At 34.4% G+C, this 13,922-nt stretch overlaps 1 protein-coding gene across 5 annotated transcripts; it reads right to left on the minus strand.

Annotated features, from left to right (window-relative positions):
- Positions 1 to 3,528: 3,528 nt before the first annotated feature.
- Positions 3,529 to 10,120, minus strand: LOC143897671 (uncharacterized). 5 transcript variants are annotated; one of them, XM_077406480.1, is made up of 8 exons: positions 9,763 to 10,120; positions 7,947 to 8,152; positions 7,411 to 7,833; positions 7,015 to 7,163; positions 6,709 to 6,916; positions 6,439 to 6,600; positions 6,199 to 6,346; positions 3,529 to 6,109 (listed from the first exon to the last, which is right to left on the minus strand). In XM_077406480.1, the coding sequence occupies exons 2-8, from the start codon at positions 8,124 to 8,126 to the stop codon at positions 5,079 to 5,081; spliced, it is 2,301 nt and encodes a 766-aa protein (XP_077262606.1). In that variant the 5' UTR covers positions 8,127 to 8,152; positions 9,763 to 10,120; the 3' UTR covers positions 3,529 to 5,078. The 5 variants fall into 5 exon arrangements, with proteins under 5 accessions (XP_077262606.1, XP_077262605.1, XP_077262601.1 ...); XM_077406479.1 differs by having other exon boundaries at positions 7,947 to 8,175; XM_077406475.1 differs by having other exon boundaries at positions 9,456 to 10,120.
- Between the last annotated feature and the right edge of the window lie 3,802 nt (positions 10,121 to 13,922).

The raw sequence follows: 13,922 nt of genomic DNA on the forward strand, positions 1-13,922 counted from the left end.
TGGACTAATTTGGAATCGTAGACGAATGGGGATCTGTTAGATTCCTGGAACACCCGTTATTTATTAAAGACCCTTTTTCTAACAGAGATGTAGTGGTGACTGCGAATGTTAGAACGACGACACGATCTCTGATTTGAAATTCGTATTCCCTGTAATTTCGACCCCGCAGGAACTTGAATTCTTGAAAGTTAGTTCAAGGGGACCCTCTCGCGGCCCCCGAGGTTTTAGCGTAATTTCGAAACATTCTTCAAATAGCGAACAGTCCAAAATGCCATCAGGCACCTAGGACGTACTCTGAGTCCGCGGAAATGTTGAGTGAATCGCCGTATTCCTAGACCTTTGGGCTCTTCGAATAAGATACTTTGCGTAATCTTAGAAACTTTGCGAAACTTTAAGTCCTTAATTTGCAACAACAAAAAAACGCGCGAAATCCCTTTGGAACGTTGATTCCCAAGATCTTTATGATTAAATTATATATACACATATACGCATATACATATATATATATGTATATAGCTCTCGAATATATATATATATTTTTTTTAGGCGTAATATATGATTATAACTATTATGCCTCACGTCTCGAGCTGAGAGACGCGACCCGATGTCGCTTGTCGAAACAGTCAGGCGTTTCTGTGATTCCTATAGACTCGAACGGTGTAACGACACTGAGGTTCTTACACTTGAAAAGAAGAAAAAAAAAGAATTCACGCGGACGATAGCGCTCGTCCTGCGTCGGGATCCGGCGATCCTGGCGAACGGGGTTTACTTTTCATTCATATATAGCCATTCGAGTGCCAACCCGAGACTTGACTCTTTGATTACTAAACGGAGAAGGAAGCGATTCTCATGCGCACGAGATTACTATCTGAATTGCAAAGTCAAAGAAACTTACTTAGAGATTTCGCGCCGGTCATGGTGTTCACGTTTTTTTTTTTTTATAGTTTGATTAACTTTCAATCGATGAAATTTTGTCCTATTTTTTATTTTTATTGTTCATAAAATGTTCATAAAGCTCATTTTTGCATAGTTGCGCCGATATATGCACATCACACATAATTATATCTTTTATTCTAATAAATAAAATGTTGGCAGTGTGCCGGCAGTTTGCCAGCAAATTTGAGTAAACTATTGCAGATTGCCACTATCTATTCCGAATTAAGTTCGTGTTCAGTTGGTAGATCCCCAGATATACTATCTGACAGCAGAGAATCTCCCATTCTGTAACTATTTAAATGGAATGTATGGTTTAAACGGTTACGAAGTAATAAATTTTGTTTGGTTTCTGTAGTCAATCTGCCATCATATCCCAATTATATTTCTGCTGGCATTTTAACGATGAAATTTGTTGCATACACTTTGCGAAAACAGTTTTTGACAGATTAGCTATCGTATTTACGACGGAATTATACATATAATAAACGACGGGACGCATATAAGCGACGAAAGTCTGCATCAGAAAGTATTTCAAGGGTGGGTGTGAAATTCGCTACTAATTATAATTACACTGAGAGAAAAATATTGTAGAATCAACAAAACAATTTTGTTGATTTTTCAATTTATTGACCCAATTATTTATTTTATTGAATTAAGTACACGTCTATTGTTTGAACAAAATGAAATAATTGACTTCTGAAAATGGTATCATACAAAATCATTTTTTTTAAGTTTTTTTTAAGTTTGATCAATTTTGTTAACTCAATAAAATAATTTTTTTGAACCAAGAACATTAACGTTTTTAAAAATAGTAAATTTATTCAAAGAAATATTTAGTTAATGTTATGTTATGTATAATTGATAGTATAAAATATTTAAAAAGAACAAATCAATATAGTCAAATATTTTGTTAAGCCAATCAAATCATCTGCTTGGCAACATACAATTTTTCGGTTTTCTTAAATCAACAAAATTTTTTTTGAAAAAAAAAATTATTTTTTTCAGTGTAGCGTTCACATATATAGGGCGTTATTATAATTACGACTAATAGTTTAAGACGACAGGACGAGGATCCTATCGTCCGCGTCGCTATAAGGAACAAATCCCACGCAACGAATCTTGAAAGTAGTCAATATCTAATCAATTCCGAGGGATAGGATCAACTCTCTTAGGGGATAATTAAATAGAAGGGGATAGGGGACGAAGGGTGGGAAGCACAAACCACAAGTAAATAAATTGCAAATTTATTTACTTGGGGTTATGCTTCCCACCCTTCGTCCCCGTCAAGCGGGAGGACGTGTTTTTCGACGGAGAACGATTAAGTATCTTCCATTATTAGTGACTCGATCATCAACAGTGGGTGAGCGTTACGGATGAGTTTGCCATTAAAATGTGGGGTGCGATTAATACGAGGAAGAGTGTGTATATACGTTACGTGTATTTAATTATAATAGCGGCGACATAAACGTAGCGCATATTTTTAAAGGAGAAGAAAATAATACGAACGCCATGGCACTAAGCAACCGATTAAATTGCGAATCCCGCGTTAAAAATAGGGCCCGGTCGATACTCTTTAAAAACTAGCGTTAATCACGAAGCTGATCGATCATTATATTAACGAGGGACGGAACGCGCGTATGTAAACTTATTACGATATCTATGAACCAACGTGTTTTCATGTCGAGAACAAATAAATTTGCAAATCGGAAGGATTGCGTTCTGAATCTTTTTATTATCCCTTTCTCCCCCCCCCCTCTCTCTCTCATTAATCGATTTTCGCGATTAGCTCACTACAGCGCGAAAAACAAGAAAATTATATTCCAAGTAGAAGAAAAGATCGGTGTATTTGTGAAATCGTAGAATAAAACTATATCTTATGTTCCTTCTTTACTGAGTTAATATATTTGAATCATCTTTGCTTTATTCATTTTTTAATATAATTTCTACATTTTTTTTATGCTTTTTCTAAATAAGTTTTTTCTGAATTTGAATTATGGTTAAAAATCAGCTTTTGTACAATTATTGATAAAATTACAGAAGTGCACTTCAAAAGTTTTGGGACCCGATTCTCTAACGAGAAACGTATGCGCAAACTCTGCTCTAACAGAAAGGCTGCAACGTGATTAGCTATCGCACAGTTTTTAGCCAATAAGTTTGCAGCTTTTCTGTTAGAGCAGAGTTTACGCATACGTTTATCGTTAGAGAATTGGGCCCTTGATGTTGTTTAGAGATGTGTCACAATTTCATATCCCATGTAATAATTTATCCTTTTTTTCTTCATGTATTTCAGGCTACAAGTAAAAGATGTTACACTATAGCTGATAAATCAAGTAATTTAAAATAATTGTTTTCTTTCTTAATAATCTGCTTCTAACTGTTCAAACCACGAGAAAATTATATGTTCAACTTTCTTTTAAATACGTAAACATATCCGAAAATTATCTTATATGGCTCAAAATGTATAAGAAACATTTTACTTTAAAGAATGTAAAAAAATATTAGTATTTTAATCAATTTTTCAAATGCATCCTCTCACTTTAAGCAGAAAAGGTCAAATAAGGAAAAAGTAAGTTTGGAAAAAAATTAATGCAGTTTGTTTGTAATAAACTGTATTTGTCTTTTTAAATGTGTCTAATATGTATGCATGCCATTGGTTTTCATGTGTGTTGAATTGAACACTTCCCGTATCGATATAAATTTCTCTAGAGACACGTTTTACTCCGTTTCTCTCGAGTTTATCTCGTTGCAATTTCAATAAGAGTACGAAGTATAGCTGGCTAATACATCCAACAAGAATTTTTATATACAGAATGATTCTAGTAACTGGACCAGGTTATATAGCTCTTAAGTCGATATAAAAACATGGTAAAATAGAAGCTATTACTGTTTAGTATGATCTACTATTACGTGATTATATTTTTTTCGAATAATACAGTGATGTATATACAAGATGCAACGCACTTTTTTTTTAAATGGAATTATGCTCTTTTTTAACACAAAAATCGATTCTTTCTATTATCTATATATAATTTTACGGGGAGCGCCATGATGTGTATAGTTTTTGTTACCGATCTTTCTGGAAACCGGTTTTTTTTAATGTTTCCAATTTTTCGGGAAATAATTGATTGAATCTCAAAGAATTGTATATGAAGTAGGGGTAGAATTTCCCGGGGAGTGCTATAAAGTGTACTATTTTTTGTTACCAATCTTTTTGGAAACCGGAAGGTAATACTTGTCAGTTATTACACATTTTATATTAGAAAATTACTTTATTACAATAAAGAAAACATCAAGGGGATTTAAATCAGGTGAACAGGGCTAAAGTGTAGGAATACGGATTCAAAATAATTTTTCTTTATAGATTTGTATCAAATATCTAGTCACAATACAATTAGTGACCAACATGACAATTTTATGAAAAATATAAAAAAATATGAAGATATTTAGAATGTCATGGTAGTGTATTTGATGTAATGATTTTATGACAAAATGTGTAATATCCAGCAAAGTATTGACTTTCCGATTCCTAATTCTATTATACAGAATAATGAAAAAAATCGATTTATGTTAAAAAAAAGTATATAATTCCATTTAAAAAAAAGTGCAATTGCATTTTACTAATCCAGTTAGTTACTAAAATTACCTTGTATATGTAAAGATATCTAAAATATTTGAAACAATTACATAATGAGTATATCCGTTTGTTTTTCTGTTCCAAAGTATTTTTAAAAAATCTTTGAATTTTATCGCAAAAATAAGTAATAAACAGAACTTTTTTTTCATCAGAAGATACTTTTTACATATTTTAATGTCACTATTGATTATTTCAGTTTACATTGATTAAATCATCGAAATTAATGTTTTTATTCAAATTAATGCTGTCGTCTAAGTAAATGTATAGAATAAAAACTTTGTTCAAAAGTTGGTTCAAATATAAAAATATACAGAAAAGACTGCATACAACGTAATTATTTACATGTTTTGTACAAGAAGGAAGTTCTATCTACACTCAATGAATTTAGAGATATATTCGCATCATTGCAACAAGTATACTAAAAGTTTGTATTTGATCATTTCCTATATAGCAGTATCTTTAAAAAATTTCTTCTTGACATATTTTAACAAAATCATGCTAAGTCCTATCAATTCGCTTCCTTCTGCGTTTCTTCCTTTTCTGTTGCCTTCGTTGCTTCTTCTTGAACAGGTTTTTCAGGTTCCTTGCTCACGTCTTGCTCGTTAATATTATTTTCGGTTGCAGTTCTCGACCACGAGCAACTTCTACGACCTGGCGACTTTGGCATAGACCAAGAACTACTGCGTGATCTGCGTCTGGGTGACGTGGGTCGTGATTTCGCCCGCGTAACTTTGACGGAAGACGATCTCTCGCCACGCTTGCTCCTATAATGATTCTTGTTGCGGGACTTGGAACGACTTCTGGATCGCGATTTTCGTTTGGATCTAGAACGACGCGTTCTGGAGTTCGACTTTGATCTAGATGATTTCTTGCGCTTTGTTTTAGAGTTCGATCTTGTTCTTGTTCTCGTTCTCCTCTTCGAGACCGATCTACTTGCCGATTTCCGGCGGTTGCGCGATCTAGAGCGCGATTTCGAACGATGCGATCGCGATCTCGATCTGCGCGATCGCGATCTCGATCTGCGCGATCGCGATCTCGATCTGCGCGATCGTGATCTCGATCTGTGCGATCGCGATCGCGATCTCGATCTACGCGATCGTGATCTGGATTTCGACCTTCTCTTGGAGCGCGAATCGCTGCGTCTTCTAGTACGCGATCTGGAGACGCTCCTGGATTTCGACTTGGTCCTCGTTCTTGAGATAGATCTATTTATCGGTTTTCGATTACGGTTACGCACCCTCGATTTTTGCTTAGAGTCCCGCTCGACCAGATGTGTAAAATACTCGTAGTATTGTCCATTATATAAATAAGGATTTGCCAACGCATAGTTCATTTCGTATCGTCCCCGACCTCTACCCATAGGTAACATGGGCTGATGGATCGACATCGAATATCCCGACATTGGCGACCGCATCATCTGTGATCTCGCATACCTCGGCATTCTCAACGTATGGAATGGCGCCATTGACGGCAACATTGGTATCCTGTCCATCGATATCGAATCAGAATAGTCATAAGGAAGATTTGCTGGCACAGCATCTGTAATTAATGTTGGGTTATTTTACTACATCTGTACATTTTTATTTCACAGAATTATATGTATAAATAATATTTTGTATGAAACGTACCTTTAGACGAAGTCGCACCGTCGTTTTTTATCAAGACACTCTTGAGTTTTTTCTTATTTGTCTCTTTATCTGATTCTTCCTCGGTTGTGCTACCTGAACCAGAATTATCACCTTTTTTCCGTTTTTTCTGCGTTTTCTTCTGCTTTTTCTATAACAATAAAAATATTATTAAATGCTAATTCTTAAATAGCGTTGCATTGCAATAATGCAAATTTTACGTAATATAAAACAATTAAACACCTTTTTCTTTTTATCTTTCTTTGTTTTCTTCTTCTTGTCCTTGTTTTTTTTGTCGTTTTCCGAATCTACTTTCTTAGCATTTTCACTTGTTTGATCGTTTTTTATTTCGTTTTTTTTTGCGATGTTTTGATCCAGCTTAATTTCTTTCTTCTCCACTTTCGTCTGTAATTATGAGATACATAATCAGATATGTATTCGTGAATTAACTTTATCGGTTTTATTCAACCTTAAAACGATTTTATCACCAACAATTTATTTTTTGTCACCCACCTTTATTCTGTCAAACAGTTCATCTAATAATCGTATGCTTTCCAACTGCCGTTGAGCTTTTATCAACTTATGTTCTTCCCTAGCGATCTTCATTGAGACCTTGTCCTCTTCTTGCTTACGAAACTTCGTGAGAGCCTTTCGTTTTCGTTTCTCTTCCCGCGTTCGTTGTCGATCTACTTTTGCTAGTGAATCTGCCTCCTCCTTTTTTCTAAGATTAAAGCAAGAATAATTTTGTATCACAAAAAAGAAATACAATACCGTATTTATAGAATACGTCTTAAAGTATTTTCTCATTAAAACGCTTACTTCAATTCCTCTTGCCGTTTCTTTTCTGCTTCTTCTCTTTTTCGAATTTTCTCCGCCGCTAAATTGTCCTGCGCTATTAAACGCCTTCTCTCGAATTCCCGATGCGATACCGAACTGTCGCTCATGTGTTTGGTCTTGTCAAAATCAACCTGTATGGAATTATTTCAATCGTCAAAAGATATTCGATTTAATAATCTTTTTTTTTGTTCTGCTTATTTTGAAAATTATTTGTCGCATATTGCGTTTAGAATGTATGTTATCTTACGTTAAGTTTACAATTATTAACATTCCGGAAAACATATTATATACATTAGTATTGATGCAGATATACAGTCAAAAAAGTTTTAATGTCACAACAGATATACTATAGGCATTGTGTTTTCAATTGAATATTACCTTTATTGTCGCGGTCAATGAATTCTGGCCGTCTTTCTTCAACAGTTTCATACCACGCAAAGCGTCCATCGCTCTGACAAAATCCATATATTCGACATACTGTACGTACACGTCGAAAAATAAGCCGTCCTCGTAACTGAACTTATGAATGTTATTACCGAGCCGCATTCTGGATCTGTAGCGATCCGCGGCAGGCACGTCGATTCTCCTCAACGTGCCCCATTTCTGAAAGATCTTCGTGACGAGCGACTCGCTCGGTACGCTTGCGTTATCCTCGGAGAACCATTTAACTGGCAGACCGGTAATGTGGATAGTGTCCGGTCTCTCGCCGGCCTTCAACTCGTTCATGTGTTTCGCATCCCTGAAATAGGAGTTCCAGCTGTGTTTCGTTGGGAAGTCATCCTTCGTCTCGGCCGCCCGGACCTTAATAAAGTCAAAAATTAATTAACTCCTCCAATGTCACAGATCTCGTTGCTTAAATCTCTGTGTTTAATGCAGAATTGTATTGCGCGATTAAAATTGGTGGCGACATTTACCTTGAGGACGTTGGGAAAGCCGGCGAGATTCAATTGCTGCAGGTCCAGCCTGGCCAACACCCTCGGCAACCTGCATCGGTCCCGCAGGTCGCCCTCCAGCCGAATGAATTCCAGAGTGCTTTTGGCCACTTTCAGGGATTCGAATTCGTCCGGCAGTATAAGCGCGCGTATCTTCTCCATTACCTCCCATGTCGATATTGTTTTGCCTATTTATAGCGCAGTTAAGTTTCTGTAAGAAGCTACCTTTACTAGAGCTGTTGCAAGTGGCTCGTGGCATCGCACGGATCACTTGGGGAATCATGGTTTCTCTTCCAATAGTTGAATGCTACATTATTTCTCCTGTCATTCTCCGCTAGAGACAACGTAAATGCAAGTGCATAGACTTGTTGCGATAACTTTATCTCTCAAAAACAAGTTCGTTATATACAAATTAGCTAATAGAAATAAAGTAAAAAGATCACAAATAAACGGTAAGTATTTTCGTGTGTCAAGTTGAATGATTATCGTTGCTCAAATAAATGTTGACAAACGTTAACAAAGTATTAGACAGTAATAAGAAAGATGCAAAAATATATCTGGAATTAATAACAAATGCAAATTAAGATTAGGTGAATGAAACAAACTCAGTATTTATAATCAAGATTAAATATAAAATAATAAAAAGAAACTTGAAAAATTAAAGTTTATAAGAACTGTACATTATTCTTGTAATCAAAATATTAGAATTACAATATTAATACCAAAGTTATGTGATAACTATAATTTTTTTAGTCTCATTTAAGAGGGAAAGGAAGTTCTGCTCCTCCATTTTCTAAAAATTTATTATCGCAGCATAACTCTCATTTGATTGATATATCAAATGAAGTTAAAGAGGAACGTTAATACCTACACAGCCCTAATTTTATCATACCAATATATCTTAATAAATATGCCACAAAAAGAAACTTTATAGCATGTAGTATAGCAACATATACAATAAGTAGAAGAACTGCTTAACTTAAATTCTCGAAAATTGGAACTGTATAAATTCAATCGACAAAAATATATATTGCAGATAAAATTTCATAAACAGAGAAACGTTCCGTTTCTTTTTTGAAATACATGTTGTAGCATTATTGCATTATTAAAAAATATGAATTATGATCAACAGATCGTTGTTCCAAGATTAAGTATAAGATTTTAAGAGACACAATTAGAAAAAGGAAATTGTAGGACAGAATCCAAAGCATAGTTGATAAAACACGAACATCAGTTAGAATTCAAACATTTGTTTGAGTCCTAGCAGCTGCGCTTTGGCTTCTATTGTCCAATTTTTCTTCTGCTCGTTGTTTCAAATTGACGACAAAAATATGCTGCAATATATAGTTCAGAATCTATTGCTGTACGATATAACAGTTGAGGAAGAATAGACAGAAAGGGGGAAAATAAAGACATAGAGGAGAGGTCCGTCCTCTAGAGAGAGGAGGCCACTTGGTACTGATGACTTGGATGATGATGATAATGTTTTACCTGGAGTCTTCAGTTGGGGCAGAGTGACCGACACGTTAACTTTGGCAAGCGGTTTCAGGTAAAGCGCGTGCGACGGGTACAACGGTACAATGTCGCTCAGATCCCTACAGCTTCGAAATCGGTTAGCAACCTCGCTACTGGGAGTTTCACCTACCTGCTTGTTGTCGCTCATCGCCGGTTAAAGAAAGCTATTACTAGTAAACGGGCTAAGGGATTCGCGTTTTAAATTTTTGGTCAGACGAGTCTCACTCTCTTATCTCTCTCTCTCTCTTTCTCTCTTTCTCTCACACTCGGGCGTCTCTCTTACGACAAGCTGGCGAGATGAGAACACCTCAGTAGGGAGGTTACGAAGATCTTCGCGGGACGATGCTGGCTGCTGCTACTATTGCGGCACTACTACTACTAGCTACCACGCGACCTCGGCACTCGGCGAAAAGTCGCGGAAGCGCGGACGAGTCGAGGAAACGGCGATCTTCGTGGACGATCTTCGGGGCGAACGCATCGCTCGTGATTATCCTCTCATTCATGTGCGTCGACGAGAAGAGGTGTTTCAAGAAGGAAAAAAGACGTAAACACGACGTGCAGCAACGTATGTACGCGAAACGACTCGTCGAAAGCAGTCGAAAGTGGCGTTTCCCTTAACCCAACAACGGTAACAACAGCAGTGTGTCGTCAAACATCCCGGATTGGAGCAGGAAGTTGGATTGCGACCAATACCGTTTTAAGAATCCCGATATCCAATAGGCGAACTTGTATTTTAGGGATTTTGGCTAGTAATATTTTTCTTGCAAATCCACTGAACTAGATACAGGCTCGCACTGGCTCGCACGCACAGAGAAGCGTAATCAACCAATCACCATATTCACCATCGAGAGTTTTACAATGGCGGTCTATTAGGTTACCTAATAAAGTACACTATTATTATATAAAGTACTATTACTACGTTTACACGAGCGTTACTTCTGTAGTAACTTACGATAATTCCTTCGCGTAAACGGGATTTTGTAGTAACTTACGATAATTTACTCCGCGTAAACGAGTGATATATCGTAAGTTACTACAGAAGTAACGCTCGCGTAAACGTAGTAAGAGGTACGTATAACACTACAAAATGAACATCTGTAAAAAAATTTAAATTGAAAAAGAACTCAACAAACTTCTTAAAAATTACCTACTAAGAAAGTTTATATCAAATAAAGAAAACTTCAATCTAAATTTAGTGCTGATGGTCACCATTCTACTCGATAACGGCTATTCTATTGACTGGATTTTTTTATCAAATTAATATAAGATTGTGAAAAAGCGCTAATTTTAATAAATTTGTAACGTCGAATAACAACATTTCTGAAACACTATTGCAACGGAAAATTTGTTACACTTTCTTTCTTAAATTCGGCTAGTGAACTATTAGGTCAGTAATTATAATAAATGAAAGTCTTCAATAGGATGTCGATCGTTGTTTAAACAAGCTTAGCAAATTCATCAAACCCCATAATGATAGGAACTCCTTGATGCTCACAAACAACGATGCGGTTTACAAAAATTAACTGACCCGCATCCTCCGCATTGCATTTGCAGCTTTTCTTTTGCAGTTACGCACTTTACTTTTTCGTAACCGTCTAATCGTTTCTCGCAGACTTTTAACTTGCGCTTTCAATTTCTTATTCTTCATTGTTACTAAATGTTAGGATTGAATAATTAAATTCGATTGCCGCAGAAAAACATTATTATATGTATATGAAGAAACGCAAATAAGAAACACCTGATTACCAAGTAAAAACGTGAAGTAATAAGAAGTAATATAATTAAATTTGTTATTCGTGCATGAAATTATGATATATCTAACTATTATATGCTTAATCTGATTTAATCTAATAAACAATCAGTACAATTGTTATTAGTTGTTACAGTTGTTATTACTATATACTATATTTAATTCCATAAAGATTGGTTAAATATTTAATGTTAATAAACATGAAATAGATTAGTATTTTTATTTTCTAAAACTGTGTGGTTATCGCCGCGTATTTTAAAAATAAAACCAAATAGCTATACCATATATTGGTGTTGCAAAACATTTTTCTCCCTCTTGGAACCAAGCAACGTCATCTACCAATTTTTTGACTTGTTTATCATGTAATTCCTGTAGAGAACCGGCTTGACTGCCTGCGTCATTCGGAAGAATAACTTCGAACGGTATGAATTTCTCCAGAGTGTCGCTCGTGGTATGCATATGAAACTAGAATTTATAGAAACATATACTTAGTTCAAAACTTTTATACTTTTTTCATCGAATTATATTTCGCTCCACGCAATTTTTTCTAAAAATAAAAATATAATTATAATACGTATTTATACATACGTATTATATACGCAGTAAAGAAGTAAAATACAATATTTCTATCTCTTAGCAATTAAAATTATATTTTCGAAGATGCAGCGTTGTTTAATATATAAACAATTTGCTATATCAAATAGGAAATTTGATCTTTTCACTTTTTCACTTTTAATGTATTATTGGATGGACTCATTATGTGGATAATTGATCGGTAATGTGTGTATATAATTCCAATCTTACCATATTCATCAACTGCTTTTTTATGTGAATGGTCTCATCATATATATATATATCTTATTATAGATATATAAAATAACGACATATGATTGAGGAAATAGGGACTATGTTAAATTATATCTATTCGGAAGCTGATCTCGACGAGATCGCGTCCCGATTGAAATGCCGGGATACGCTCTTCAATAAAATAGAAGATTGAATCATGAAGAATTATACAGAGGTAACAGTACAAAATACAAATATTTTATTAAAATACATAAATTTTTCTTGTCAAAAAATTGCTATTCGTGAAATGAAAAAAAAGGTGCTCCAAATGACACCCTAATATATATATATATATAATATATATATATAATATATAAGTAATAATAATAATAAAGATAATGAGTCAATATACTATCTAGTGTACCCATAAAAAATTCAATAAAGTTTCGCGACAAAACTTTTTGACATGCATTCGAGATTATACAATTATACAATTTAAAGAGCAACGCTGCTATTTGTGTGCTAACGATCACTTAATTAATGTCTAGGTTGTCTAACAATTCGATACGCGACTAGTCCTAATTTCTAATGTCTTGTTATCAAGATGATTCATCTGCCTATATTTATATACTGAATTTGGAGCACTTTTTTTGACTTACAAGTTACTTCAGTACTCTTTCTATTTATATGTCTAAAGTCTCTTTTAGGGGCAGTTTTGCTACTTCAAAGAAAATCCTAGAATGCCAATAAAATCGAATAAACATTGGTTATTCACAAAAATATGTTTCAATATATATATAAATTATATATATATATATAATTTATATATATATATATATATTTAAATTATAACGTGTATAATATATAAAGTGTAATATGTTATATATATACAATATATAAAGGAAATACATAGCAAAAAGTAAATACTTACTTATGGCTGTACTTGCTGTGGACTTTAATGCTTCTTTGTGTTTCGCCAGTAATACCTTCGGTGGTGCCATTTTTCAGATATGACGAAACTTTAGTTCCTTATCTAATTGCTATAATTCACAAACATACATATAATTAGTTTATATTTATTATACATAGTTTAATTTATATAGTGCATGATATAATACGGAATGTTTTAGAAATAAATTGTCAAATTTGAGGAGCATATTCTACTAACAGTAAAAATGGAAAATTTACAAATTTTAAGTAACATCAAAGGAAAGGGAGACGTAAAAAGAAGGAAGATAAGAGAGATAAGTGATTTTGAAGTACAACTGATAGTATAAGTGAATAAAAGAAAGAAGAAAGACATGTAAAATGTATGTATATATGAAATAAAAAAAGACCATTTTTATCTTTTTCTAACTCTTAAAACTGGAAAAGAATAAAAAAAATAAGTTGAACCGATAATAATTCCTTTACGTAAACGGGATTGATCTCCTCGGCATCAGCTCCCTGCCGTCAATATATAACTTGCATTCCGCTTCTGCATAATCGATGATACATGCCCATTTCGTGGCATCTAGCCTTAGCATCTTTGTGATATCGTCATCATTAAGATTTTCTTCGTATCCTATTTTCTGAAGAAGCCCATCAAAAATTCTTGATATGTATAACTAGATGGCATTTAGAGCGCTGGGCAAAAATCACATATATATATTATATATATATATATATATATATATATATATATGTTATAGTCAAAGCCCGAAACGCGGGCATTCCTAGGATTGACTAGTCAATCCTGGGGAACGACCAAGCGTCTTCGTCAAAGCCCGAAATAAGTTTTGCGTTTCGGCTTTTAACTAGTCAATCTTAGGAATAACTAATACGGCTGGCCAAAGTTAGAAACTAAGAAAATCACTTCGGATTTTGACTAGTCAATCCTAGGAATAACTAATACGGCTGGTCAAAGT

Source organism: Temnothorax americanus, unplaced genomic scaffold (genome assembly GCF_048541705.1).
Source record: "Temnothorax americanus isolate GAGA-0224 unplaced genomic scaffold, ASM4854170v1 Scaffold21, whole genome shotgun sequence".
NCBI classification, from domain to species: Eukaryota; Metazoa; Arthropoda; class Insecta; order Hymenoptera; family Formicidae; genus Temnothorax; species Temnothorax americanus.